This window comes from Apium graveolens, chromosome 3 (assembly GCF_009905375.1).
Source record: "Apium graveolens cultivar Ventura chromosome 3, ASM990537v1, whole genome shotgun sequence".
Lineage (NCBI taxonomy): Eukaryota > Viridiplantae > Streptophyta > Magnoliopsida > Apiales > Apiaceae > Apium > Apium graveolens.
Genome location: NC_133649.1, coordinates 29,392,294 through 29,418,827, shown reverse-complemented (window position 1 = coordinate 29,418,827; position 26,534 = coordinate 29,392,294). Strand labels below are relative to the sequence as shown.

The window sequence follows — 26,534 nt, the reverse complement described above, 5'->3', positions numbered from 1 at the left end:
ATGACAGAGATCAGGCTATTAGCACAGAAACCACATTACACAAGGGGATATGCAAACTACATAAAATTAACCATACATTGCATGTCACTGCCACTGAAATTCATTATTGAATTACAAACAACACATTTGAAGTTGTTTTATTATAACAAGTCTGATCTCTACCAAATTAATTATCAAACACATGACCAATCATTCACAAGAAAACTGATAAGCTATGAAACAAATTCAGCTGTCTAGGAAGCTGTATAAATGTAGTAGTAAACAAAGTTTAAACTAACTAGTCCGATATTCACTCAGAAAAAGGACAAACGATCACAGTTCCATTCATGAATTTGAGCAACATTTTATATATCAGTTGCTTGAAGAACAGAGGAGAAGACACAGTTTCCTTAAGATTACCCATACAACGCCTTTACAACAAGTAATTACAACCCACTCAAACCACCCAGCTAAACATAAAACCAAGAAAGAAAAATCTTCAAAATATCAGTACTCAAGTAGACAAATAGACCTGGGACACACATTGTTCCTTGAACAAACAAGTCACAGCTTTGTGCGACTCCCCTCTTCACAAGTAGACAAATAGACCTGGGACACACATTGTTCCTTGAACAAACAAGTCACAGCTTTGTGCGACTCCCCTCTTCAGAGTTGAGCAACTCCTCCCAATTCACCGTCTCTTCTTCCCCCTCCTCCTCGTACCTCACCCTCATAAACGCCAATATCCGCCTCGCCTTTGCCTTAGCCCGCTCAGTCCCTCGTTCTTCCACATTTTGCAACACCTCCTCCACCCCAACCTCTTTCGCCAACCCCTTAAACCGCAACCCTCCAAAACTCAATCCATACAACGCGGCAACACAACTCTCTCTAGTCAACTCCGAATCAAACTCATCCCTCTTTAACATATCCACAAAACACCCCACTGCACCTCCATTCAACATAGCAGCACGGCCTTCCACACTAGCACCCAAATTACCTAGCACCAATAGTACCCGAGCCGACATATAACCTGACCTAACCATATCTAACAAGACCACCACCCCTCCTAACTTAACAAGCTTCACTCTATTGCTCTCAACTAATGTCAAATGATAAAGAGCCAAAGTGGAGTCACTCCGAGCCCGACTTGAATCCGATCTAAGCGCGTGAACAAGTGGCTGTAAGGCACCTAATACTCCTATAGCAGTCTTGTTCTGATCATCAAGAGACAAGCTAAACAATGCACCTGCTGCGTGTTCTTGTGCCTCAGGGAATCCTCCTCTCAGAACATCGATTAAAGGTGGTACTATACCAGCACGTACTATTTTCACCTTGTTCCTCTTTTCTAACGACAGGTTCACCAATGCTGCGACACAATTGACCTGCACTGAAGCGTACTTGGAGGTAATTAAAGATCGCATTCCTGACAGTAACTGCGGAGTACATAGATCAGCACGAGCGCTCTCTCCCGTTCTTGTGATATTTCTGAGTGAAACAACACCGTCTTCTTGTTCATATACTAAAGCGCTCTTAATTTTAGCTACTATTCCATTCTCATTGTGCTCTGAGGTAGGGTTTAGAGTTAGTGTTTCGACATCAGAGGAAGACGAGGATGAGTAACAGGAGGGACGAGTCGTGGTAGTGAGCGGAAGCGGAGTTGCAGGAGTCACTGATTCAAGTGAGCTACTAGAAGAGAGATGACTAGGCCATGGAGTCAGCTCTGAATCAACTGTAGTAGTTGAAGCTTTAATTTTAATTTCTTTAACGATTTCGAGAACAGAATTAGAATCGAGAGGCTTGGAACGAAACGAAGACGAAATGATGTAGTTAAGAATGGTGGACTTGAGAGCGAGGTTAGGAATAAGAGTTTTGAAATCAGGTACGGAGCCATCAGGAAGAGTTGGAGTAAAGGAAATAGATAAACACGCTTGGACTGAGTTACGATCGAAAGTGTGACCTGATGAGACAATGACAGGATCATACATTAAAGTTCCGGTAATCGGACACAAGAAGTCTGTCGGATGAAGTTTTTTCTGATGTTGAGGCTTCTTGGTGTGGGTAGGAGACCAGGGAAATGGAAACCTCCACCTCTGTTTAGCTATACTGCCCATGTCTGAGCAACACTCTGCTTTACTAGTAGTATTATCTTGACATTATGAAATGAGAGGATGCAAGAACACAAAGGAGGTGTGTTATTGATGTTATGTTATGGTTAATGATTGTATGGGGAGGATAGATGGGAGTGGCTCGATAACAACACAACAGCCTGGGTGGCCTTAATTTGTCTTGTAATTCCAAATATTGCTTTAAGCCTTTAACCCCCTCTAATTATCATCTTCTAGTGGGATTTGGCTTTTTTGACTTTCTTTGTTTGGAACACCCAAAGTTTATAAATTTATGTAGGGTTGTCAATTCTGGGATATAGAAATGTGCTTAGTTCTATTCGATTTTTAGGACAAATATATATTAGCAAAAATCAGAGATTATGTTAAAAAAATCAGTCCCAACATCCACAGCCCACAGGCCTAAAAAAACAATCATTTTTACATTCATAAGTTAATTTCAGATTAAGTTGAATTGAGGACATCAAACATGCATGATGCATCCAATAAGCAAGAAGAACATTACAATTTTATTTAACACTCCAGTAATCATGGCCAGCCTGCACTTATTAATTTATTTAATTTTTAAAAGATAAAATTCATATAAATAACTATGTATTCACACAACTTTACTTGCTAACCAAGTCTTATCCAGCTCTGTTATGATTTACGGATGTATCTGCTTGTTGTAATATATGTGATCGACTACTTTTTCTTTACTAAACAGGGGATAATATTCTGGTTCAAGATACCCAATTTAATGGATTAATAATCGTATATGCAATGCAACCAAAGAGGGTTTCAGGGTCAAATCATGCCAAATTTGTAATTTTATCATTTCAGATGTACTATAATTTATTATAACTTTATTCTGCAGTAGCATTGTCAAAACTCAAAAGTATGAAAATATACTGTATTCACGGCAATAAATTTAATGGATCAGAAGCCTGATGGACAGTTTTCGTGATTTTGAGTCTCTGCAATGGTAGAAAAGGCCTTTGTTTCCTGGATATTTGATGGGCTCGGCCCACTTGATGTTGGTTGAAAGGACGGGTCATTACAAGCTACACTGGAAGATTTTTTGATGATAGTTTTGTTGTTTTATCAACCAAGTAGATTTTATAAAGGAAAATACTAAAAATCTCAAATTTTTACACTAAAAAATATGAGACCCCGCGTGTATTTATATACACCCATAAATTAAAATCAGAAATTTGTCAGTCACGTCATTTGGTAAATTATTTGGGAGAAGATATCTGGTACTAACCCTAAGAATTAAGAAAGGGGAAAAGGGTTGGTAATATGGGGTCAGCGGCCCAATCTTATTTGTACTGGATTCTGGTCTTGGACCATTACGTAAATAGTTTTTTATTAATATATTTAGTTCACACCAAAAAATAAAAGAATGAGAATACAAATAACATTATCAATCTCTTTGGGGAGGATTCATGTACTATTATTTTTAAATTATAATTAAACCTTACATAATACTAAACTTTAAATTAAAATAGGATACCTGAACAACCAATACTTCTTGAAGAACTAAAATAAATATACTATTTTTAATACATAAAATCTATTAATTGACTAATTATGAATTATTTGTACAAGTTTAATAAATAGAACATACTAATTTCAAAATTAATAAACCATTTTTACACATAACATCTATTACATAACTAATTTTGAATACTTTGCGAATGTACAACAAATAGAATTAACAAGACAACGGCAATGGGGCGGGGGCCACTACTCTATATATTTTGTTTTCTAATGTATAATATATTTTGCATGTGTTGTAGGGTTTAAATATTAATATTAAGGCAAATTAATATGCTCTATATTTTTTAGTTATGAATTGCGATGTAATGTGTGACGTCGTTCAAACAAAGCGTGTGGGGGTCGTTTTCCTAAGAAAAGAAGCCTGTAGACGTAGTTTTTGAATTCCTCTCCAAGACACATCAAAGATAACCCATATCTTTGTATATATATTCCAGCCCTGAGCCCTGCCACAAACATTAACAATTATTTCACAAAAATTATCAACCAAACAGCTCCATCTTTAATTTTTAGTTCTACAAATAATTCGAAAACATGGCAGGATCAGGAACTGAAGCTTTTCCGGAACTGGGAGCGCATTGCCAGCACTCGGACTGCAATCAGCTCGATTTTCTTCCCTTCAAGTGTGATGCATGTCTTAAGGTCTTCTGTTTGGAACACAGGACCAGCAAATCGCACCAATGTCCCAAACCTCATCACAACAGCAGAAGAGTGTTTGTTTGCGAGACGTGCTCCATGTCTATAGAGATTACCAATGGGGAAGACAATGAAAAAGCAATTCAAGAAAAACACGACAGATCAGGAGATTGTGATCCGAGCAAGAAGAAGAAACCTACCTGTTCTGTTAAGAGGTGTAAGGAGATTTTGACCTTCTCGAACTCTAGCACCTGCAAGACTTGTCACACCAAAGTCTGTCTCAAGCATCGCTTTCCAGCTGATCACGCCTGCAAAAACAGCAATAATTCATCAGCTAGGGTTAATCGCGAAACAAAAGACAAGTTTTTGGTTGCAATGGCTTCGAGGAATGCTAAAAACTGTGCGAATAAGGAAGGGGGTTCCTTGTCTGCACCTAGAAATCCCTCTGTCAGGGCTTATTGAGATTCCTGTATTTAATTTAATACTTTGATTACTACTTTGTTTCAAGAATTGAAATTTATCATAATTTACATGATTCAGTTTAACTATATCTGTTTGGGCAGCTAATATGAAACAAGCACGAATATTTTGAGTTTTAATTTCTATCAATGTAAACATTACGAGCATAAAATTACTATTTACATATTCCTCACACCAGACTAAGAAGAAACGTATTTGCAAGTAATTAAGTTAAGCCAAATACCAGAGAGACAAAGCCATGAAAGAGTTAAGCAAATTCAAGTGTAAAAAGCAAATGTGCAGAAGTAGTTTATATAAAAACATAGATTTCCCTCATTGATCACTTGTTCATATAGTGGTGTATATAATGCCTCGGTAGCAAACCTTCCCATTACATATGCACAAATTGAAGTTTGTGCTGTTGTTTTCTCCTCTAAATTAAGAAACTTCACTAGCCTGCAGCTGTGATTTCTATAATAATCATATAGAAAAAATTTAAATAGAAAAAATAAAAACAAAAGAAATAAGTTAAAATATAATCATCCAACAAATAGCAGGTAGAATGAATATTAAGATAACCAACCTATGCATGTTCCGCTCAGCAAACTCCTTTAAGACCTTGGTTAAGACTTAAGAGCCTAACTTCCTTATGACCTTAGTTCAGACATAAGATTCTATTCTGGCAGATCTTTTCGACGAAATTATACAACGGAGTACAATTAATAATTGTGCTTAGACTTTTTAGAGATCTGAATCAATAAGATACAACTGTTATTCCTCAAAACCAAATAATTGGGCCAAGAGATGAAGTTTTCCTATTAAGCACCTCCTGCCTCCGGTTACCTAACCATTCCAAGAAGTGTGCGCCTCTTTGAAGACGAAACAATGCGTCTCAGCCCAAGTAAGGAAGTTGCGCCTCCAGGCGCCACTTGCTTAGACGTGTGCCTAGACGTGTCTATAATATATGGCCTACATATATTTGCTAAATAGATGTGTCTTATTATCAGAGACTCAGCGAGTACTATTTCGTAATATATCTATAAAACATATAAAACCCACCAATGCGTAAGAATGCCATTTCTACAGGCCTGTCAAGCTTTTCTTATTATAAAATAAGTTCAAAATCTTGAAGACGCTTGCAAGCATGATCTGCATCACCTCGTCACCTAATGAGTGTAGATCATTTCTTAAATATTATTTGTGCTGTGTTTTATGCTGTCCATTTTATTATTGTAGACGGATATAAGGGCCGAAAAGTAGTATTTAGGGGGGGGGGGGAGTACACATATCATTTGTGTGATAAATTCTCTTACTGGTACTCTACCTCTAAACTGTTATTTGTTACTTCAACCATCCACTAGATTATTGCATAGAGCTAAAAAAGTTATTTTTTTATCATAACATAATTGTTACATGACAGCCCTTTCAAAACTTTAAACTTGAAGGTGCCAATTATAATTTGAGAACAGTGGGTTTACCTGTATTTGAAGTTTAGAACACTGTCTAAAACTTAAATGAGCTCTAAAACTATGTTAGCTCTGATACTATATTAGAACGTTAAGCTGTTAGAAGTAATCACAAAATGTATCTTACTATACCTTAAACATCAATGATTATACCATTACAGTTTGAAATTTTAGTTTGCATCTAATGACACAACATATATTAGAGTTGATTGGGGTAACTTTTTGAGAGATTAAAGATTATAGGGTTAATGCAACATTTATTAACCAAACTTAAGACAGTTGCACACAGATCCTAAAAGTTATAATATGCATAATTTAAAGCTTATAATATGATAGTCAGTAGTTGTCCAATCCACCTTTCCATTTAATGGAAGGACAACACAGAAATTAATTCTAATCACCATATTTCTAGGATATGCCTTAATATAATTATAGGATTAATTTCCTATACTGTAAATGTTAATTTCAGCTTTACATTAGAGCGAGGCAACATGACGTCTATCATTATCCAAAGAGACAATGAAATTCCTAATAATGCAATAGACCAACTTAAATTGGAAGTCTCTGAATCATAATACGAAAAAGAATGGAAGAAAATACCATGTGAACCCAAGAACGAAATCCTACATTTGTTTCCTGTGTTATTATTAACCTAGAAGCAAGTATATGTTAGCTCTGGGCAAGTATTTTTCGAGACAAGAAAAACAAATGCAAACAATAAAAGAGATACAATTTAAGCTAGATGATTTTACATACCAAATCAAGTCAATTACCTCAGCCAGGCACCTATTGGTAAATTTTCTTTCTTTAAAATGACTGTTGCAAACTACTAATTGTGGATTTTCTCTCCTTACGAAAGCCCTAAAGAATTTGTAATGAGTAAAGACTTCAGGTTTCAACTGGGTGGTTCAGGAAACATTAAGCAGAATTAAGTGGTCAAAGACCTTCTAGCGCTCAATTCATTTATGTGTACATCTGAGCAGTCTAAGCAGCTTTAGCTTATGGAAAAAACAAGAGAGTAATGGATTTTAGTGCTCAGCTGGAAGTAACCCGACAAAGCAGAGTATGTTAGAGAGGGAGATCTTAAACCCGAGGTTTAAATAAAACAATTCAAGTTTGTCAATGTACATGTACCTTTTTATGGTCCTAATATTTGACTCATGCTATGGATAAAACTACAAAGGATTGGTAGTAGTTGGTCCCAAAAGAACCTCCACTTGGAAAGAAATCAAGAATTACAAGACATGGTAAAAGATATGATTCACGGTCAAACCAGAAAAGCTTTTAATAATTTATAGCTATCTACTTGCAAAGTAGATTCTAAGTGACAAATAGCTTAAAGAGATAATTTTTGGGACATCCCCTCGTGCACTAATGCAATACCAGACATCCAGACCCAGAGTAAAGTGGATATGGTTAGTAAATTTAGGACGTGTGTAATCACTGCATGTCTAAATATTCATGAAATCAAAGATGAAAGATTCTTTCGTAAATTGAGGAAGAAAAGCTACCTTTTAACAGTTGAAACTTGAAACTTGGAAATGTACATTTCACTACATCATTCAGATGTTCTAGTATGTGCCATGATACAGCAATCTTGTGACATTAGAGATTGGCTGATATATAATTATTTAATGGTTCCGAGTTTGTTAATTTTATTTATAAAAGCTGTATTGTGTTTCACTCACCCTAATTGAAGAAAAGTTGGCTCCAAATTGATCTCTGAACATTCACTTCTATCTCCCTCTATAACAAGATGCAATATACCCGGGCTCTCTCACGTATAGGAACACAAGGACAATGCCAAAGCATTTGCAGCGCGGCAGCAATTTCGCTGATGTACTGCCCGAGACAAAAATGAAGTGTATTACAAAACAAAAGGGTAAGTTACCAACAAAAACTACAAGGATATCATAAACATTTATATGATGTTATGTATGCAACCATACAGAATAAGAAATTACCCAAAAGAGAATACTTGACAAAAGAAAGATGTATGGAATCCTTAATTAAATATAAAAGAGCTTCTTTCAGACTTATGAATGAAGTTTATACACATACACATAAGTGTGTATAATACAGTAGATCTAGTCGCACAGTTAAAAATGATGAAGGAATAAGAGGAGAAATTGAATGACCGAATGGGAATAGTATAAGCTCAACACCCAAGTACAATATACATCAAGTTGTTGAGCAGTATTAATCAGTAAACAAGGTAGATGCATTATATTATGAGTTATTTAAATTTATATTCCGTCTCCGTGTGAGTGTCTTATTTGATAAGATATCAATCAATCAATCAAACGTACCCAATAATACCACATAAAACAGTGTTTGGGGAGGGTATAACGTACGCAGCCTTACCCTCGTTCAAAAGAATGAAGAGACTGTTTTCTAGAAAAGACCCTCGATTTGTATGTGTACAGAGATGTGTATTATAGGTAAAAAGTGATATATAAAAATACGTAAAAACTTAATTTAAAAATTTGGATATAATCTGTAAAGTGAGACATTACCTTGGCCCATGGTTTTATCTGCTTCATGTCATGAATGTACGTCAGGATCTGGAGTGTTCTTCATGAATCATGAATGATGATTATGTTAACTCCTCAAAAGATTTTGATACGGAAGACATGGACTCCGTATGATTAGATATTAAGAATCCGAGGAAAACGAATGACTACAGTAGGTCAGCGATGGACCATAGTAATGCAGCAATGATTCTGCGAGTAATAAGCCGTTTACAACCGTAAGAGTTGTATTAGAATGGATGTTGAGATTGAGTACCACTAATCGGGTTGTGGTGATGTATAAGTTATCATTGATAGACTAATTAAGTCGATTATCTACCTATTGAATATTTATTCCTTCTTATGAATAGAGAGCTGTATTACTATACGAGGAAGGTTGCAGTGCAAGTATAGAATTCTAGTAACGATGATGTCTAGAATGAAATCCCATATTCGATTTTCGCTGTCGAGGGAGTTTCAACGGTGCTTGTTTATAAGCTCGAGCAAGAGCATGGGTTCATAGAATGATGGACGGAATTGGAAAAATATTCAGGCACATGAATTACGATGCGATAATACTGGATATTGATATAGATACTTATGTTTCATTCTCCTTTGATAAACCTCTATAGTTCAGAGGTAGATTCCAAGCCAGATATTTTGTGGCAATATATTTTTTTTTATATAATGCTCTTAAATTCGTCTTTTTCTCTCCTTTTTATTTTGTATAAGCTGAGAAGAACAACCCTTCCAGAAGGGGAGGTATTGCCGAATGACTATCTATCTGTGTGATAGAAGCCTAGTAGGATACCATCTACTGTTTAATTGCTTGTCAAGTACTAAAGGCTAGCCACCTTCTGTACTAACTATGCGATGTAACAAGTGACTTGACTGGACTAGCGCGGTTTTTAAGAAATTAAAGATTGACTCTAATATGGACCACACAAATGAGATGGTGTGGTGTTAAAGTAAGTGTATTATATGAATGTGTGATTGAGGTAATCTTAAATAATTGTTATAAATGGAAGGTTCATTCTTTTTGGGACATCCAAAAAGGAAAGGAGGTCACATGAAATGGGAGGGGAGTAATATATAGATATAGAATAATTGATGGAGATGGTTGGAAAGAATAGACTTAGACTCATACATGAAGTGCAATTTGAAAGGTACATCAAACTAAAAGATGGAGTGAGGAAAATTTTAAATGTGATTAAGCTGAGGAAATTGCCGAAGTTACACATGGGATAGAACCTATACATTGTGCTAAGGGTTGATGAAGTTGGTTAGTAGGAAGATTTATTTTATCTGAGATGTACCAAAGTTTCTAAATAAAAGCCACGCCACCACGGCCACACCACCACATCAGCATCAGGTACAACCTCACTCTAAAGATACTCGCCTGCCATATAAATTGATGGAAGGTAGCCTATGGATAATAAGTTATGAATATTGAATATATACACTTATCTTAGGGGCACAACACAATTGCTTGATGCTCAATGGAACTAATAAGACAATAGGGAATCAAGAACAAAAAGCAGGCAAGACAGTAACCAAGTAATACTAATACTTTGCTGAATTCTAAAATCATATTAATTAGTACCATAAACCGTGGTAATACAGTGTGAAAAAGGAAAATTGAAAAAACTGCAATAAAGCTTGAAAAAGAGTAGCTATGAAAACACATACATACAGAGAACATGGTGGATTGGCAAGCGACGAAATAGCAAACCACAACACCTTTCCATCTTCTTCATTTTTTACTTTAAAATTGCGCAGCACGGTGGTGACCAGGTTGGGGCTGTAAGTTGTAACTTGTAACCACCATCTTTGCTACAATTTTGAAATTATTTTCCTCTAAAAAATTAAATTAACTTGTGTTAGAAAATGGAAAGTTTGAGGCATATTTTATATATGTTCTTGATATGATTTCCGGAAACTAACACTTGGAGGTTGTTCATTGATATGAGGACTTAAACTTTCATATTTGGATCTAAGATATTTTCTTAGTGGAATCCATGAATATATTGAGACAAAGTTGCTTGTTTGAAATGAGTTATGGGAATTTTGTCCCACATTGATATTGTAAAAGAAAGATATTGAGTTTATATAGCATCTTGTGTTAGTGTTGTTTACAACTACTAGCATAAGTGGAATGCTTGTGTAGCCTAGTGCTAGTGGGGACTTTTATATTTTTCTTTTCTATTACAAGTTTAATTATTTATATTGATTATTTAATTATTAATATAAAATATATTGAGTAAGGATTATTTTAATCATACTCTGAATATATTTTATAATATTAATATTAAGTAATCTGGATATAATATAAATAATAAGGAAAACCCATTTTGTTTACTTTTTCTATTTTGTTACTTGGTGTACCACATCGAGTATAATAGAAAAAGAGTAACTTGAGATGCCTATATATTGAAAGGTACACTTGAGATAAAAATGACACAAGTCTCGGTGCCTACCTCGCAAACATGTATGAGTTGCATAGGTTTTTTTGGGCAAACTGAGGTGCGAGTCGCTGTTGATCATTGTTGGTTCTGTGGCCAGATTGATATGTTGCTGTTTTATCCTGGAAGCGATATTGCTGCATTCCATCACAGCTTAAGTGGGGGGCAATAATCTCTTCAAGAACAGTCAAGTCCTCTTGAAGGGTTTGGCGACTCAGCTGTTGTGTTCTTCTTCTTATCAGAATTTGGAAAGCGATAAGAGATAAGTTTTCTTTACTTTCTTTGTCAATTACAGTCTTTATAGTTTGTTATTGCCTTCGTATTTTATTTCGTTAGTTGGTTATTTGCCATGTTCTTGTTATTATATATATAACTGTCCATTATTGTTGTGTAGTTAAAATTATACCCAACAATCTTGAAGAGATTATAGTTATATATAGTTAATTAGCAAGATGGTTAACGAAACTGTTGATGTTCCTAAAATTGTTGAGACTGGTTCTGGTTCTGGTGGTACCACTACCATTGACTGGACCACCTATCGTTTTCCCCATCCAATTGATTTATCGGGTATGCCTAATAAATTTAGTGATGGAGCTTCTTTTTCTCTTTGGCAGAAAAAGACGAAGCTCTAGTTAACGGTTAAGGGTCTATTGTTAGTGGTACAGAATGATCCTCCTGGGTTGGATCAAGAGAAAGCTGAATCTGTTAAGGTTTATGCTTTATGGGCTGAGAAGGATGGGGTGGCTAGGGCAGCCAATTTTGCCATCCTTGGAGAACACCTTGTTCGATGTTTATTCATCAGATGTCTATACTGCTAAAGTCTTATGGGATAAGCTGGACCAAACCTATAATACTGATTCTCAAGGATTTGAGAAGTATTATGTGGCTAGGTTTCTTGATTTTAAGCTGGTGGATAGAAAATCCATGACCGAACAGGTTCATGAGTTTGAGATGTTAGTTCATGATTTGGGTGAGTCCGGTATGGTCTTGCTTGAGAAGTTTCGAGTGATGTCTGTGATTGAAAAGCTCCCTAAGTCTTGGGAAGAGTTTGCTCTCTCCCTGAAAAGACAGAAAGGAGAGATCACATGGACTAACTTGATGTTGGACATCTCAGTACGGGAGCAGCACAAGTCCAAATAGGGACATGTGTTGCTTGTGGATCATGGGGGCTCGAAGGTGAACGTAGTGACTGTAGGACAAAAAAGAAAGGACTGTCCAAGTAAGAAAGCTAAGAAAGCTGGAGTGGTAGCTCAAGCAAATACTGTGCTTGGACTTGGAACCACGAATGGGCCAGTAGCTAACATGGTCATTGGTGAGGTGGTGAGGTTGTTGCCTCTGGAACCGATGACGGGTATGTTACTTACCACCTTGTACTACATTCCACTTATCTGTCACATGAGTGGTTGATTGATACTGGAGCTAATGTACATATTTGTGCTGATATTAGCTTGTTTGTATCTTATCAACAGTCATGGAGTGACAGTGACGATGGGGAATGCTAGTGCTGCACAAGTGCTTGGAATAGGAAACGTGGACCTGAAGTTTGCTTCTGGGCGGATTCTATCTCTCACTAGAGTGTATCATGTTCCCTCTATTCGTAGAAATATTATAAGTGGAAGTTGTTTAGTTAAAAACGGCTTTGAACTTTCTTTGAAGTGTAATAAAGTAGTTATTACTCATACTGGTACATTCTTTGGCAAGGGTTACTTGTCTGATGGTTTGTTTTTAATAAATGTTGAACCCGTTTTGGGTGGTTTTATTAATGATAGTGTTGCACCTTCTGTTAATTGTGTAGAATCATCTGATTTGTGGCACTTACGACTTGGTCATTTAAATCTTAGTGCTCTAAAGAATATGTTGAATTTAGAGTTGATTCCAAAGTACGCCATTGATAAGAAATCTAAGTGTCAAGTGTGTGTAACTGCTAAACAAACAAGGAAACCTTTTCATAATATTGTTAGGGATTCAGACTTGTTAGATTTAGTGCACTCAGACATATGTGAATTTGGTGGTGTGTTGACCAAGGATCACTGTAGATATTTCATTACCTTTATAGATGATTGTAGTAGATATTGTTATGTTTATTTGCTTAAACATAAGAATGAAGCACTAGATAAATTCATTATTCATAAAAATGAAGCTGAAACACAAATTGGCAAAGTACTTAAACGTTTAAGGTCTGATAGAGGTGGTGAGTATACGAGTACCTTGTTTAATGAATATTGCGCAAACAATGGTATAGTTCATGAGGTTACTCCACCATACACACCTGAGTCTAATGGGTGGCAGAACGAAAGAACAGAACTTTTAAAGACATGATTAACAGTATGCTAATTAATTTTGGGTTGCCTAAGTACATGTGGGGAGAGACTCTGAATACGGCTTGCCATATTCTGAATAGAGTCCCTCTGAAACATATGGACAAGACACCATATGAATTATGGAGAAAGCGTAGGACAAGTTTGAGTTATCTTCGTGTGTGGGGTGCCTTGCTAATATGCTTTTCCCTGAACACAAGAGAAAGAAACTGGGTCCGAAAACTGTTGATTGTATCTTTCTGGGCTATCTTGAAACCACAACTGCTATGAGATTTTTAGTATTAAAATCTAACATAGATGGTATTGTGGCGAATACGATAGTTGAGTTTCGTGATGTAACTTTCTTTGAGAAAGTATTCCCAATGAAGACTGGTATATCTTTGGGTAGTTCTGAGGATGATCCCACTCACACATCAAGTTCTATTCCTGATCATGTGGAAAAGATGACAAATATGGGGGTGGATCCTGGTAGTAGCTCTACTCCTAACAAAGTAGAGGAACCTAGAAGGAGTAAGCGTGCAAAGGTAGTCAAGGACTTTGGAAGTGACTTTATCACTTACAATATCGAGGATTAGCCTTTAACTTTCCGTCAAGCCAAGGATTCTTCGGAGTCAAGGCACTGGAAAGGCGCTGTAAAGAGTGAAATTGACTCAATTGTTTCAAACGGAACATGGGAGTTAGTTGATCTCCCTCCAGGGTGTTCTACTATTGGATGTAAATGGATCTTCAAGAGGAAGCTAAACCCTGATGGCTCAATAAATTAGTACAAGGCTAGGCTAGTTGCTAAGGGCTTTAGGCAAAGGGAAGGCATTGATTATTTTGATACATATTCTCCAGTTGCCCGAATGACAACAATCAGAATGCTTATTGCATTGGCTTCTGTACATGGTCTTATCATCCATCAAATGGATGTAAAGACAGCTTTTCTTCATGGTGACCTTGAAGAAGAGATTTATATGGATCAGCCTGAGGGATTTGTTGCTTCTGGTAATGAGAGGAAAGTATGTAGACTAGTCAAGTCCATCCATGGCCTTAAACAAGCACCTATAGATTGGCATAAAAAGTTTGATGAAACTGTTTTAGACTTCGAATTTTTTAGTTAATGAAAGTGACAAGTGTGTCTACTATAAGGTTAGAGGTAATGATTGTGTGATCGTGTGCTTGTGTGTAGATGATATCTTGTTGTTTGGAACCAATATTGAGATTATTAACGAGACAAAGAGTTTCTTGAAGATGCACTTTGAGATGAAGGATATGGGTGAAGCTAGTGTGATTCTTGGGATCAAGTTGACTCAGTCAACTGATGGAATAACTTTGTCACAGTCTCATTATATAGAGAAATCTATACTTGAGAAGTATGGTTATTCAAATTGTAGAATCGCTAGTACACCATATGATTCAAAAGTTGCCTTAGTCAAGAATAGTTCAGGAGTTCCTGTGTCTCAGTTAAGGTAATCTTAGATTATTGGGAGTTTGCAATATCTTGCTAATGTGACTAGGCCAGATATTTCTTATTCTGTGTCTAAGTTGGCTAGATATACAAGCTGTCCAAACAAGACTCATTGGGAGGCACTGGATAGAGTTCTTAAATATCTGAAGGGAACTATTTCCCTTGGCTTGCATTACCGGAAATTTCCGGGGGTACTCAAGGGGTACAGTGATGCAAGTTGGATAGCTAAGAAATCTGGTTTCAATGGAGTGACTGGATATATGTTTACCCTTACGGGTGGAACAGTGTCCTGAAAGTCTTCTAGACAGACTTTAATTACTCGGTCTACTTTTGAGGCTGAGTTGTGTGCACTTGATGCCACGGGGACGGAGGCTGAATGGTTACATGGACTCATGAGTATGTTACCTGTAGTAAGCAAGCCGCTTCCTGCCATTTCTGTTCATTGTGATAGCCGTACAACTATCGACAAAGTCAGAAGTGTAAAGTATAATGCTTAAACAAAGAGACACATCCAAGTTAGACTAAAGTCTATAAGGGGTCTTGTGTCTGATAGGATTATTGCTATAGAGTTCATAGGAACTCGAGATAATATAACTGATCCGCTAACTAAAGGGATTGATCATGCTATAGTCCTTAAGTTGAGGTTGGGGATGGGACTGGTAACCCATCATAATTCATCAACAACGGGAACCCAATACACCTGAGAGGAGATCCCTCGAAGTGTATTCAATGTGGTAATAACAAGTTGTAAGGATGAATTGGTAGTACCTCTACCATATACATTTAGATACTTATGTATCTGAGTCTATCCCCTATAAACCTTAAGAGGTACTTGAACTGCTAGTTAGCAAGAGTTATTTGAACTCTGAATGGGGTCAAGTCGTTTGACGAGATGATAGCAGTACATCTCTGGAGATGCCCAGCTAAGCGAATGTAATTGTGTGGTCGCAATTAGAGGAAAGGGTTATTCCTCGAAACATTCGACGAACAGGATCGAGACATGACCATTAACGTCTCAAAGCCGTAGATTGGCACCATAGCCTTTGACTTGTCATCGTCTATGGAGTGTGGTTACACCCAACGAATAAAGATTCAAGGTGAAACATTCCATCTGTATCCGGAAGCCATCGAAGTAGAGGACTTAGGAGGGTTCAAACCCGGGAGGGTACCGACTCTGAAAAGCAAGTCATGATAAAATCTGGTATGCAATTTAATTATGAATTTGTGGGGGATTGTTAGAAAATGGAAAGTTTGAGGCATATTTTATATATGTTCTTGATATGATTTCCGGAAACTAACACTTGGAGGTTGTTCCTTGATATGAGGACTTAAACTTTCATATTTGGATCTAAGATATTTTCTTAATGGAATCCATGAATATATTGAGACAAAGTTGCTTGTTTGAAATGAGTTATGGGAATTTTGTCCCACATTGATATTGTAAAAGAAAGATATTGAGTTTATATAGCATCTTGTGTTAGTGTTGTTTACAACTACTAGCATAAGTGGAATGCTTGTGTAGCCTAGTGCTAGTGGGAACTTTTATATTTTTCTTTTCTATTACAAGTTTAATTATTTATATTGATTATTTAATTATTAATATAAAATATATTGAGTAAGGATTATTTTAATCATACTCTGAATATATTTTATAATATTAATATTAAGTAATCTGGATATAATATAAATAATAAGGAAAACCCATTTTGTTTACTTTTTCTATTTTGTTACTTGGTGTACCACATCGAGTATAATAGAAAAAGAGTAACTTGAGATGCCTATATATTGAAAGGTACACTTGAGATAAAAATGACACAAGTCTCGGTGCCTACCTCGCAAACATATATGAGTTGCATAGGTTTTTTTGGGCAAACTGAGGTGCGAGTCGCTGTTGATCATTATTGGTTCTGTGGCCAGATTGATCTGTTGCTGTTTTATCTTGGAAGCGATATTGCTGCATTCCATCACAGCTTAAGTGGGAGGCAATAATCTCTTCAAGAACAGTCAAGTCCTCTTGAAGGGTTTGGCGACTCAGCTGTTGTGTTCTTCTTCTTATCAGAATTTGGAAAGCGATAAGAGATAAGTTTTCTTTACTTTCTTTGTCAATTACAGTCTTTATAGTTTGTTATTGCCTTCGTGTTTTATTTCGTTAGTTGGTTATTTGCCATGTTCTTGTTATTATATATATAACTGCCCATTGTTGCTGTGTAGTTAAAATTATACCCAACAACTTGCACATTATTTTTACAGGATATTTTAACAATATTTCATAAAATACATAATATATAATTAGAGTTAAAGTTCTACAGAGTCCACCATTTCATTGTAGTCCCGGAGTCCTTTTTTTTCTATAAATAAATTCTTGCAAAACTTTTTATTTTGTGAAGTATATTTTACAAATATCACTATTTTAATAGAAATCTTGCAAATCTCGTACATATTTTAATAGAAGATTGCCAAACATTTTATGTTCTTCAATATGAACATACGTGAACATGAATGTTCTGCAAAGTAATATATTTTGCAATGTAAAATATGTGGGATTTGCAAGATTATAAATGATATTTGCAGAATAATATTCGTAAAATAATAAGTTTTGCAATGTTTTATATAATATATTACCAATGGTGAAGACAATGAAAAAACAATTCAAGAAAAACATGACAGATGAGGAGATTGTGATCCGAGCAAGAAGAAGAAGCCCTGCCCACCTGTTCTATTAAGAGGTGTAATTAAGGAAATTTTGACCTTCTCGAACTCTAGCACCTGCAAGACTTGTCACACCAAAGTCTGTCTCAAGCACCGATTTCCAGCTGATCACGCCTGCAAAAATAGCAATAGTTCATCAGATAGGGTTAATCGCGAAACAAAAGAGAAGTTTTTGGTCGTAATTGCTTTGAGGAATGGTAAAAACTGTGCGAAAAAGGAAAGTGGTTCCTTGTCTGCACCTAGAAATCCCCTCTCTCAGGGCTTATGACAGGGCTTATTGAAATTCTTGTATTCAATAAATACTTTGATGCCAAATTCGTTTCAAGAATTGAATTATATTGTAATTTACATGATTCGGTTTAACTATATCTATTTGGGCAGCAACTAGAAACAAACACACATATTTTGAGTTTCAAATTTCTATGATGTGCTATGAAATTGACAAGAATTGTGCTATGATGTTTTTTTACTGGTGGCATATCATTTAACTTTGCAAGAAACCCATTTTTAAAAGTTATTCAAGAAAGCTGGCTAATTCTAATGTTGCTGGTTATGCACCTCCCACCTTCAATCACCTTCGTACAAAACTCTTGTCTCAACAAAAAGGGCATGTTGAAAGACTCCCACAACCCATTAAAACAGTTGGAAGAAGAAGGGAGCGTCAATATGCTCGGATGGGTGGTCTAACAATCGACAAGATGCTTTGATCAATATTATGGTTGCTTCTGCGGCTGGACCAATATTTCTGAAAGCTTTTGATTATGATCATGCAACTAAAGATGAGTTTGTTGCAAAACTATTTATGGAGGTTGTTGAGAAGATTGGTGATTCTAATATTGTGCAAATAATCATTGATAATGCTTCAAATTATAAGGCAGCAGGTGCTTTAATTAAAAGTAAGTATCCCAAAATTTCTTAGACTACATGTGTAGTTCATTCTTTGAATTTGGCAATAAAATATATATGTGAACCTAGTCCATCATCTGCTCGTTAACCCAAGTCCGTAAAATTATATATTTCATATTAAATCATAATTTACCCCTGATGATTTTTACTCGTTACTCGGATGTAAGGTTACTAAAAGTTGCAGAAAAAAGATTTGTTTCTCATATTGCGATGTTGTCAAGAATTAGGAAAGTTAAAGTTGTCTTGGAAAAACCTGTAATGGACCCTGATTGAAAAAAAATAGAGGTAATATGAAGAATGCAAATGAATTGAAATCTAGAGAAATTAAGGATACATTAGTTAGTGATACTTGGTGGGACAAGGTTGGTTATATTTTAAAATTTACTGAACCTATGGTTGTATTCTTGCGAGTTTCAGGCAGAGATTCCAGTGTTTTTATATTTTATGTATGATATGTGGGATACTATGTTTGAAGATGTGAGGGGTCATATTTTTGAGCATGAGAATGAGGACTTGTTAACTTGTAAATCAGCTTTTTTTGATGCTATTCAAAAGGTTTTGGAAGATAGGTGGAATAAAAGTAATACACCACTTCATTGTTTAGCACACTCTCTTGTCCCAAAATATTATAGTCAGGAGTGGTTGGGAGGGAGTCATGGTGTTCGTCGTGTATCACCAAATGAGGATGAAGATATGTCTCTGAATAGGGACATGTGTCTTAAAAGACTTTTTAATAACTCAGATGACCTTAAAGGGTGTTTAAAGAGTTTGGTGCATTTGCTTGTGACCTTGAATATTTTGGTCAGCCAAACGTTATTGCATCACGGTTGGAAGAAGACTATATATCATTAGTGGGCAAATTATGGTTCTTTTATACCATTGTTGCAAGGTCTAGCATTTAGATTGCTTTCACAACCAGCCTCGTCATCATGTTGTGAACGCAATTAGAGCACTTATGGCAACATTCAAAGTGTGAAGAGAAATAGACTAGGTAATGAGAGTACTGAGAGTTTGGTTTACATACTTCTCTCAATAAAGGAAAAGGAATACATTGAAGGTCCATCTAGATATTGGGACGTTGGTAAGATCAATATACTTATATTTTCCTACTTTTTTGCAAGTATTTTTATTTACCTACAATCTTTTTTTCTTAATGTTTTAGTGTAAGACTCATTTTATTTTACATTGGCAAAGTATGGAACTTTTGCAACTAGTCGAGGTTATTTTTGCTATGAATCTTAATATAATCATTTATTAAAAATATTTTCCGTATCTCTGTATCCGTGTCCAAATTTTGAATGATGTCCCCGTATCCTAAAATTTTAAAAATTGTTGAATCCGACTCTCGATTCTTGTTGTGTCCGACAATCCGTAACCTAGTCCAAGTAAATTAGGTTTTGACAAACTTAAATTTGTTCTATTTAAACCTCTGATATAAGATCTCCCCTCTAACATCATCTGCTTTGTCAGATTAATTCCAGTTGAGCTCTAAATCTGTTACTGTCTTGTTTTGCTGCTTAGATTGCTCAGATGTACACTTAAAAGAATCAGGTGCTGGAAGGTCTTTGACTACTTAATTATGCTTGATGTTGCCCAGAGCTCACATTTTCTTACTTCTAGGTTAATAATAGACAGGGCACAATTGTAGGGTAGCGTTCTTGGGTTCACATGCTATTATCTTCCTTCCTTCTTCCTTTATGCAATTTAGAGACTTTCGTTTTAAGTTGGTTTATTGCATTATTAGGGCATTTCATTGTTTCTTTAGATAATGATATACGCCGTGTTGCCTCGCTCCAATGTCAACAACAAGACATAGAAAATGAAGAACAAAAGCAGGTAACTCCATTTTAAACCCTAGGCAAAACATTAACTCAGTAGTAATAACAATTCTAAAATCATAATAATTATAAACCATAAACCAAGCATTGTGGTAATCTTACTGACGGCTGTATCATTCGGTAGTGTTACAAGTATTATGCTGCATAACATGAAAGCAGAAATTACCGATTTAGGGACACAAATACACAATAAGCAGATAAAAATGGTTGCAATGTAGGGTGAAAAAAGATTATTACTCAATTGTAAAGTATATAAGCCAAATTAGTCAAAAAGAAGATTATTACTCAACAAAGTATTCTACCGATTCGATCTTTGAAATTCGATTAATTTTTATAATTTTTTCTTTATTGGAGTATATATAATTATTTATTAAAATTAAAATACTATATTAATTTAAAGATGAATAAGTATAGAAATTATGATATAATAAATATATATTTGTTAATAAATAACCAATATAATGATAATAATATATTAAATATAATTTAATATTATAATATATCCGATTTTTACTCCGATTAATCCTTCGTATTAATCGCCGATTTTCAATTAATCCTAAATCGGTATTTCGACCGATCTTCCTCGATTCCCGACTTTTACAACACTGGTTCCATATATGGTAATACCATCTTTTCTACACTCTTGAAATTAATTCCCTCCAAAAAATTATATTTATTTACATATTTTTTTATAGAACATATTCAAATTTCATAATATATACAACATATAAATGAAATATACAATATACATTTTCAAGAGGTCAACATAATAATATTTTAGAAAAATTATATACATACTCTACTTCTATCTATAATATACAAATTATGAATTATTTCAAATTTTTTCTTATTTAATATTTATAAGATAATAAGCTTTAAATAACATTATACAGTATATAGATTAGAATATTATATTTATATAAAAATAATTAAAGCTAATAATTTTTTTATATTAAATTGTATAATAAAATTAATAAAAAAAAACAGGATTAAAAATAAAACCGGCCCTGGTCTCCCACCAGTCCAAACGAGACGGCGGTGACTGACTTTTCTATTCCAACCATTGAAAATCCTCACAATACAATACAATATTCCAAAACACAAGAAAATTCACAAATCTCAAATCCTTCTTCTTCCTTGATCAAGATCCAATCTTTCTTTCAAACCCACAAATAATCAAACAAACCCACTTATAAAAACCCAAAATCTTGAAAAAATGGGAGAACTTTTCACATACACCATTGCAGGTGGAGGACTTATTCTTATTGGTGGCTGGGAAGCACTTTTATCCTCCTCTGAAACCCTCAAATCTCATGATTCTGAGTCTTTTGAGTCATCTAAATCTCACTCTTTTACTTTTTTGTTGATTTCTCTTTTTTCTTTTTTGTTTATTGTTAATTCTTTTTTCTCTTTGTTTGATGCTATAAATTTGGATGATCAAACTGGGTTAGTTTTGCAATTAGAGGTAATTTCCATTGCTTCCCTTTTCTTGCTTTACTCTCTTTTGGGTTTCTTGAATCATGTTAAAAAGGGTTCCTTTTTGTTTCCTTCTCCGTTGCTTAGTTTGCTTGTTTTGTTTGCGTTTGTCGAAGAATTTATATTGTTTTATTTGCAAAAGAAAGACCCTATTGGGATTGAGAATAGGTACTTTGATTTGTTGCTTGTTCCGATAAGTGTTTGTGTTTTTGCTACAATGCTTGAGCTTAAGAATCCCGATTCGGGGTTTCCTAGATTAGGGCGTGCCATCGGGTTGATTTTGCATGGAATGTGGTTTGTGCAAATGGGGATTTCGTTTTTTTCGGATTTGATTGTACATGGGTGTTCTTTACATGAGAAGAGTAGAGGGAATTTTACGATTAGGTGTAAGGGGCATCCGGAGTATCATCGAGGAAAGGCAATTGCCACGCTGCAGTTTAATTGTCATCTTGCTTTGCTTGTGGCTTTTACTGTCGGAGCTTATGCGGTTGTGTGTAAAAAACATGGGGTTCGGAAGGAATCTATGAGGTATAAACCGATTGGTGCTGAAATGTTACAGATGGATAGTACTGCTCAGTTTACATTGGACTCTGATGATGAGGGAGATGAGATTGAGAATAGAATAAAGGATGAGCGAAGGGTACCAATGCACAAGGCTCTTACGGTGGTGCAAGATGTAGGTGCTAATGGTTATGGTTCTCATCGTTGAGGTAAAACCCCTGTTGTTATGTTGAAAATAGAATATATAATCTATTCTTTTATTTAAGTTTACAAGAGAAGAATGTAACTAAAGAAATTGAGTTGTATAAATGACCAGAGTTATTATTGATTGTTATTCTTATTTTTTATGTAACAATGAGAGTAGCCTAAAGTTTGTTATGCACTATCCTACTGAGATATGGTATCTATTGATTTTCATCTTGGTTGGGTTGATGTTGTTAAGTAGTATTTTTTTTGGCACTTCAATCCCCCTTTTTAGGATGTTAATTCATTTAGTTGCGTACTTGTTTGTTTTAAAAACAAGAACTGCTCTAATTGTTAATTTGTCTGTTAAATCTCTATCCAGCAAATCTCTATCCAGCACAAGCTACATCGTACAATATTGTGTTATAATTGTTTTGACTGGTATCTACCATGTATAAGATATAATTCTAATCTAAGTTAGCCAGACTCGGGTATGGGTGTCGGATAAGGGTGCAGATCCAAGTGTCAGACCCTTCATTTCTTAAAAATTAGGATTCGTGGATATGGATCCGATATTGGACACGGGGGCGGGGATTCGGCTTATAGCCTTTACGTATGTGATATTATACCTATATTTATATATTTTAAATATGTGAACTAGTGTCTTCCACCAATATAAGGACATATACTAATTTTTTACTTCAAACTAATAGCATAGATTGAAAGAATATCATGAAAACGGTAATTTATAGACATCCCTCGCCTAAAACAAGTTGTTGTGAAGCTTTGTAAATCATTTTGAACTATATTTCTGGAAATAGGAGTGTCCAGATTTCAATTGAAGGATCCGACTCAGATCCCATACCCACACCCATGTCATGTCCGATCAACACGGGTATGAGGGCAAAATTGAAGAGTCCGGGTAACATAGATTCTAATAACCAAGATGTTGGTAAAAGGGCACTTGGGCATTTATGTTAATTACTTAATTGATGTAGTAGCTTCCTCAGTTTCTAAGGTGGCAGTAAGGCTTTAAGGTGTGTGTGCATTTGCCACTTGGCTAAACCCCAATCGAAGTAGACATTGATTTTATACTTTGCTGATATGTAAATCTTGTTAATGCATGAATAGGACTAGCACCACCACCACCAATTTGTAAGTTCTAATAAATTAAATTTTCAGTTATATGCAAATGTAAAAACTTTAGGACTTAGTTACCTGTTGTAAACCATGTCACAACTCACTAGGGAAATTGTAGGGTCTATTGTCTCATTTCTGTGATCCAGAGTAAATTAGTTACCTGTTGTAAACCATGTCACAACTCACTAGGGAAATTGTAGGGTCTATTGTCTCATTTTTGTGATTTAGAGTTTACTCTGGAAATACTGTGTTTCCTTCTAATTGTCATATTTCAATATTTTGCATATTTATTATGTATATTATACTTACAGAAAACTCCTATCATTATGGTGAGAAGCATAGTTTGATAAAATCACCTATCTATGTGCTGCTTGCGCAGTTTAATTTTTTTTGTTGATTTGAGTTTTGATTGTCGAGTAAGGTGGTACATTCTTTTATTGGGCAGCTCTCTTATCATTTCTTTCTTTTGTTGCTCAAGTACAAGTTAGGCAGCCCCCAGTGTAGGAAAATGTTTAATTGCTACAATATACATCTCAGATGATAATTTTTGAATTTCATGATACAAAATGAAGGCTCTTACAGTTGGACCTTGACAAAATTTTGTTAAGGTTAGCGTTAAACGTTCATGCATCTAGAGTTGCTGTTAATTAGGCCATTTGAATGTTTGTTGCGTCCGTATTATTTGGAAGAAGATTTACCATGTGCGGCTGAGTAGTGTAGTTGAAGCTTATTTTTTGCCATTCGTGTCGGTGATAGTGATATTTGTGTCTTTCAGTGCTATCTTTCCAAATATGAATGACGAGTCCCGGGTGTTATTTCTCGGCTTTAAAGGAAGAAAATGAACTTTATGATGTGTTAGACTTAGATTAAGATCTCCTGGGAGTGCATAAATATCCAGATTATCAGTAAGGTTCTGTTTTGTTTCAACATTTTAAGTAAAAGAGTGTCTGGGGAGATTTTGTTTGATGGGGGAATTGGACTATGTAAGTTCATTGGGACTAAAGATGGGCACCTTCAAGATGTCTTGGATTTGGGTCCGTAGACTCGCTCATAAAGTTTTTTCTTTGTCAATTTCTACAAAAAAATGCCATTTGCAGAGCGTTCAATCGAGCATCGCCATGAAAATACATGATTTGCTTTCAGGTATAATGTCTATGTGGCACTCTAATATACCTAATATATAAAATTTTGATAACTCCAACAGAGCTTTTATTAGGAATATTTTTAGATCGCTCTACCATTATCTAAATCAAAATTAATACACTAAGCTCATGTCAGTTCATACTTAAAATATAGTCTAAAACTTAACTTTACCAAAGGCTATCATGTTCTCTTTTATTAATATTTTTTATAACAAATATACTTTAAAAATAATTTTTAAATATTATCTATTTATTAACCAAAATTAAAAATTCTAATATTATATTAACTATGCTTTAGTTATAAATTATATATATATAAGTAATGTTTGTTAATTTTATTTTTTCCATTTTTAAATATGTTTTTATATTTATAATTGTAATAAATTTTTATTTTATAATATTTACTTTAAAAATATTTTTATAAATATAAAATAATAAAATATTGTCATTAAATATTTTTAATTTAAATACATATTTTATTTTCAACTGTATTGAATATAAATAGCTTAAATTTAAAATAATATATTTTGGATAGCTAATAAATATAGTTAACACCACTTGAGTATAGATTCTTATATATTCAACAAAATTTTAGTTAATAATATTTTAACTAATAAGTTTACATAATTCCCTTGGAAATGCTATTAAGCCCTCTAAATTTATCATTACTAGTTTCTTTTGAAAACTGCTTCTTCTGCAGAAACTTTATATATTTAGTTAGGTACATGATTTGTTTCGCATGATCAGTGACAAAAAATGGCTTCAAGAAGATAATTGTTTTTTTATGCGCCATGTGAATAAAATGCAAGACTTTCATGGAAAAGCTTACGGGAAACTTTAAGCGAAAGCCAAATTGGTATTTTTGTATCATTGCGATGATAAATAATGTCATACCACCTCTCAAAAACAAAGATATACAGTAATAGCTAGTTTAAATATTGTGAAATGCATGTAAAACTTAAAAGTATTGAAAAGTTTACTCGGCGAATATAAGTATGGAAAAGTTGTTAAACTTGGTTTAAAACATGGTGAACCAAAAGTTAAGGTCGTGGTCAATCAGATCAACTTAATTTAGTACATCACTATAAATTAATATGGTCTTTAGATTTGGGATTAGAAATGCACAAAAATTTGGATAGGGTTTAATTTTTTCTAAAATCGGGTCGAGCCTGATTTTATTTAAAATCGGGTCATCGGACTTTTTCTGATCATTTTAATCTTATTATTTCAAAATTGTTTTTGGTAATAATATACAAATTTTCCATTTTTTGGATTGTATATGTAAGTTTAGCATATATTTTAATAATAATATAATATAATTTTCTTTATACGTGCACCCTTAATTAGACTTTAGGATAAATTATTTATATTATATTTCATAATAGTTTAGAATTTAAAACTTAGATCACGATAATTCGATCTTAACATAAATAAAAGATGTTCACGTATAAATAAAATATGTGTAAATATCGGTCCTCTAAAGTTTTATAAGAAATTTAGGACTTTTATTCGAAATAATATTCAATTATAACATAATTTTTGATAAAACATAATTTTTTCCAAAATTTTATTCCATTATTTATTGAAAATCACCATAAAATTCAGAATTTTATGGGTCGGATCGGCCTGGGCCGGACTTTTATCCGGATCGGATCGAGCTTTTGTCCGGATCAGATTTAAATTCATATCGGGTTTAA

At 34.6% G+C, this 26,534-nt stretch overlaps 3 protein-coding genes across 3 annotated transcripts; 2 read left to right on the top strand and 1 right to left on the bottom strand.

Moving 5' to 3' along the window:
• Positions 1 to 300: 300 nt before the first annotated feature.
• LOC141712031 (U-box domain-containing protein 40-like) lies at positions 301 to 2,281 on the bottom strand. Its single transcript, XM_074514793.1, has 2 exons — positions 589 to 2,281; positions 301 to 511 (listed from the first exon to the last, which is right to left on the bottom strand). The coding sequence occupies exon 1, from the start codon at positions 2,088 to 2,090 to the stop codon at positions 621 to 623; it is 1,470 nt and encodes a 489-aa protein (XP_074370894.1). The 5' UTR covers positions 2,091 to 2,281; the 3' UTR covers positions 301 to 511; positions 589 to 620.
• A 1,707-nt stretch (positions 2,282 to 3,988) lies between these two features.
• LOC141712032 (zinc finger AN1 domain-containing stress-associated protein 12) lies at positions 3,989 to 4,825 on the top strand. Its single transcript, XM_074514794.1, has one exon. It carries the CDS (start codon positions 4,176 to 4,178, stop codon positions 4,737 to 4,739), a length of 564 nt encoding a protein of 187 aa, XP_074370895.1. The 5' UTR covers positions 3,989 to 4,175; the 3' UTR covers positions 4,740 to 4,825.
• A 16,590-nt stretch (positions 4,826 to 21,415) lies between these two features.
• On the top strand, positions 21,416 to 22,789 carry LOC141712029 (uncharacterized). The gene has a single exon (XM_074514791.1). It carries the CDS (start codon positions 21,612 to 21,614, stop codon positions 22,578 to 22,580), a length of 969 nt encoding a protein of 322 aa, XP_074370892.1. The 5' UTR covers positions 21,416 to 21,611; the 3' UTR covers positions 22,581 to 22,789.
• The last annotated feature ends 3,745 nt before the right edge of the window (positions 22,790 to 26,534 follow it).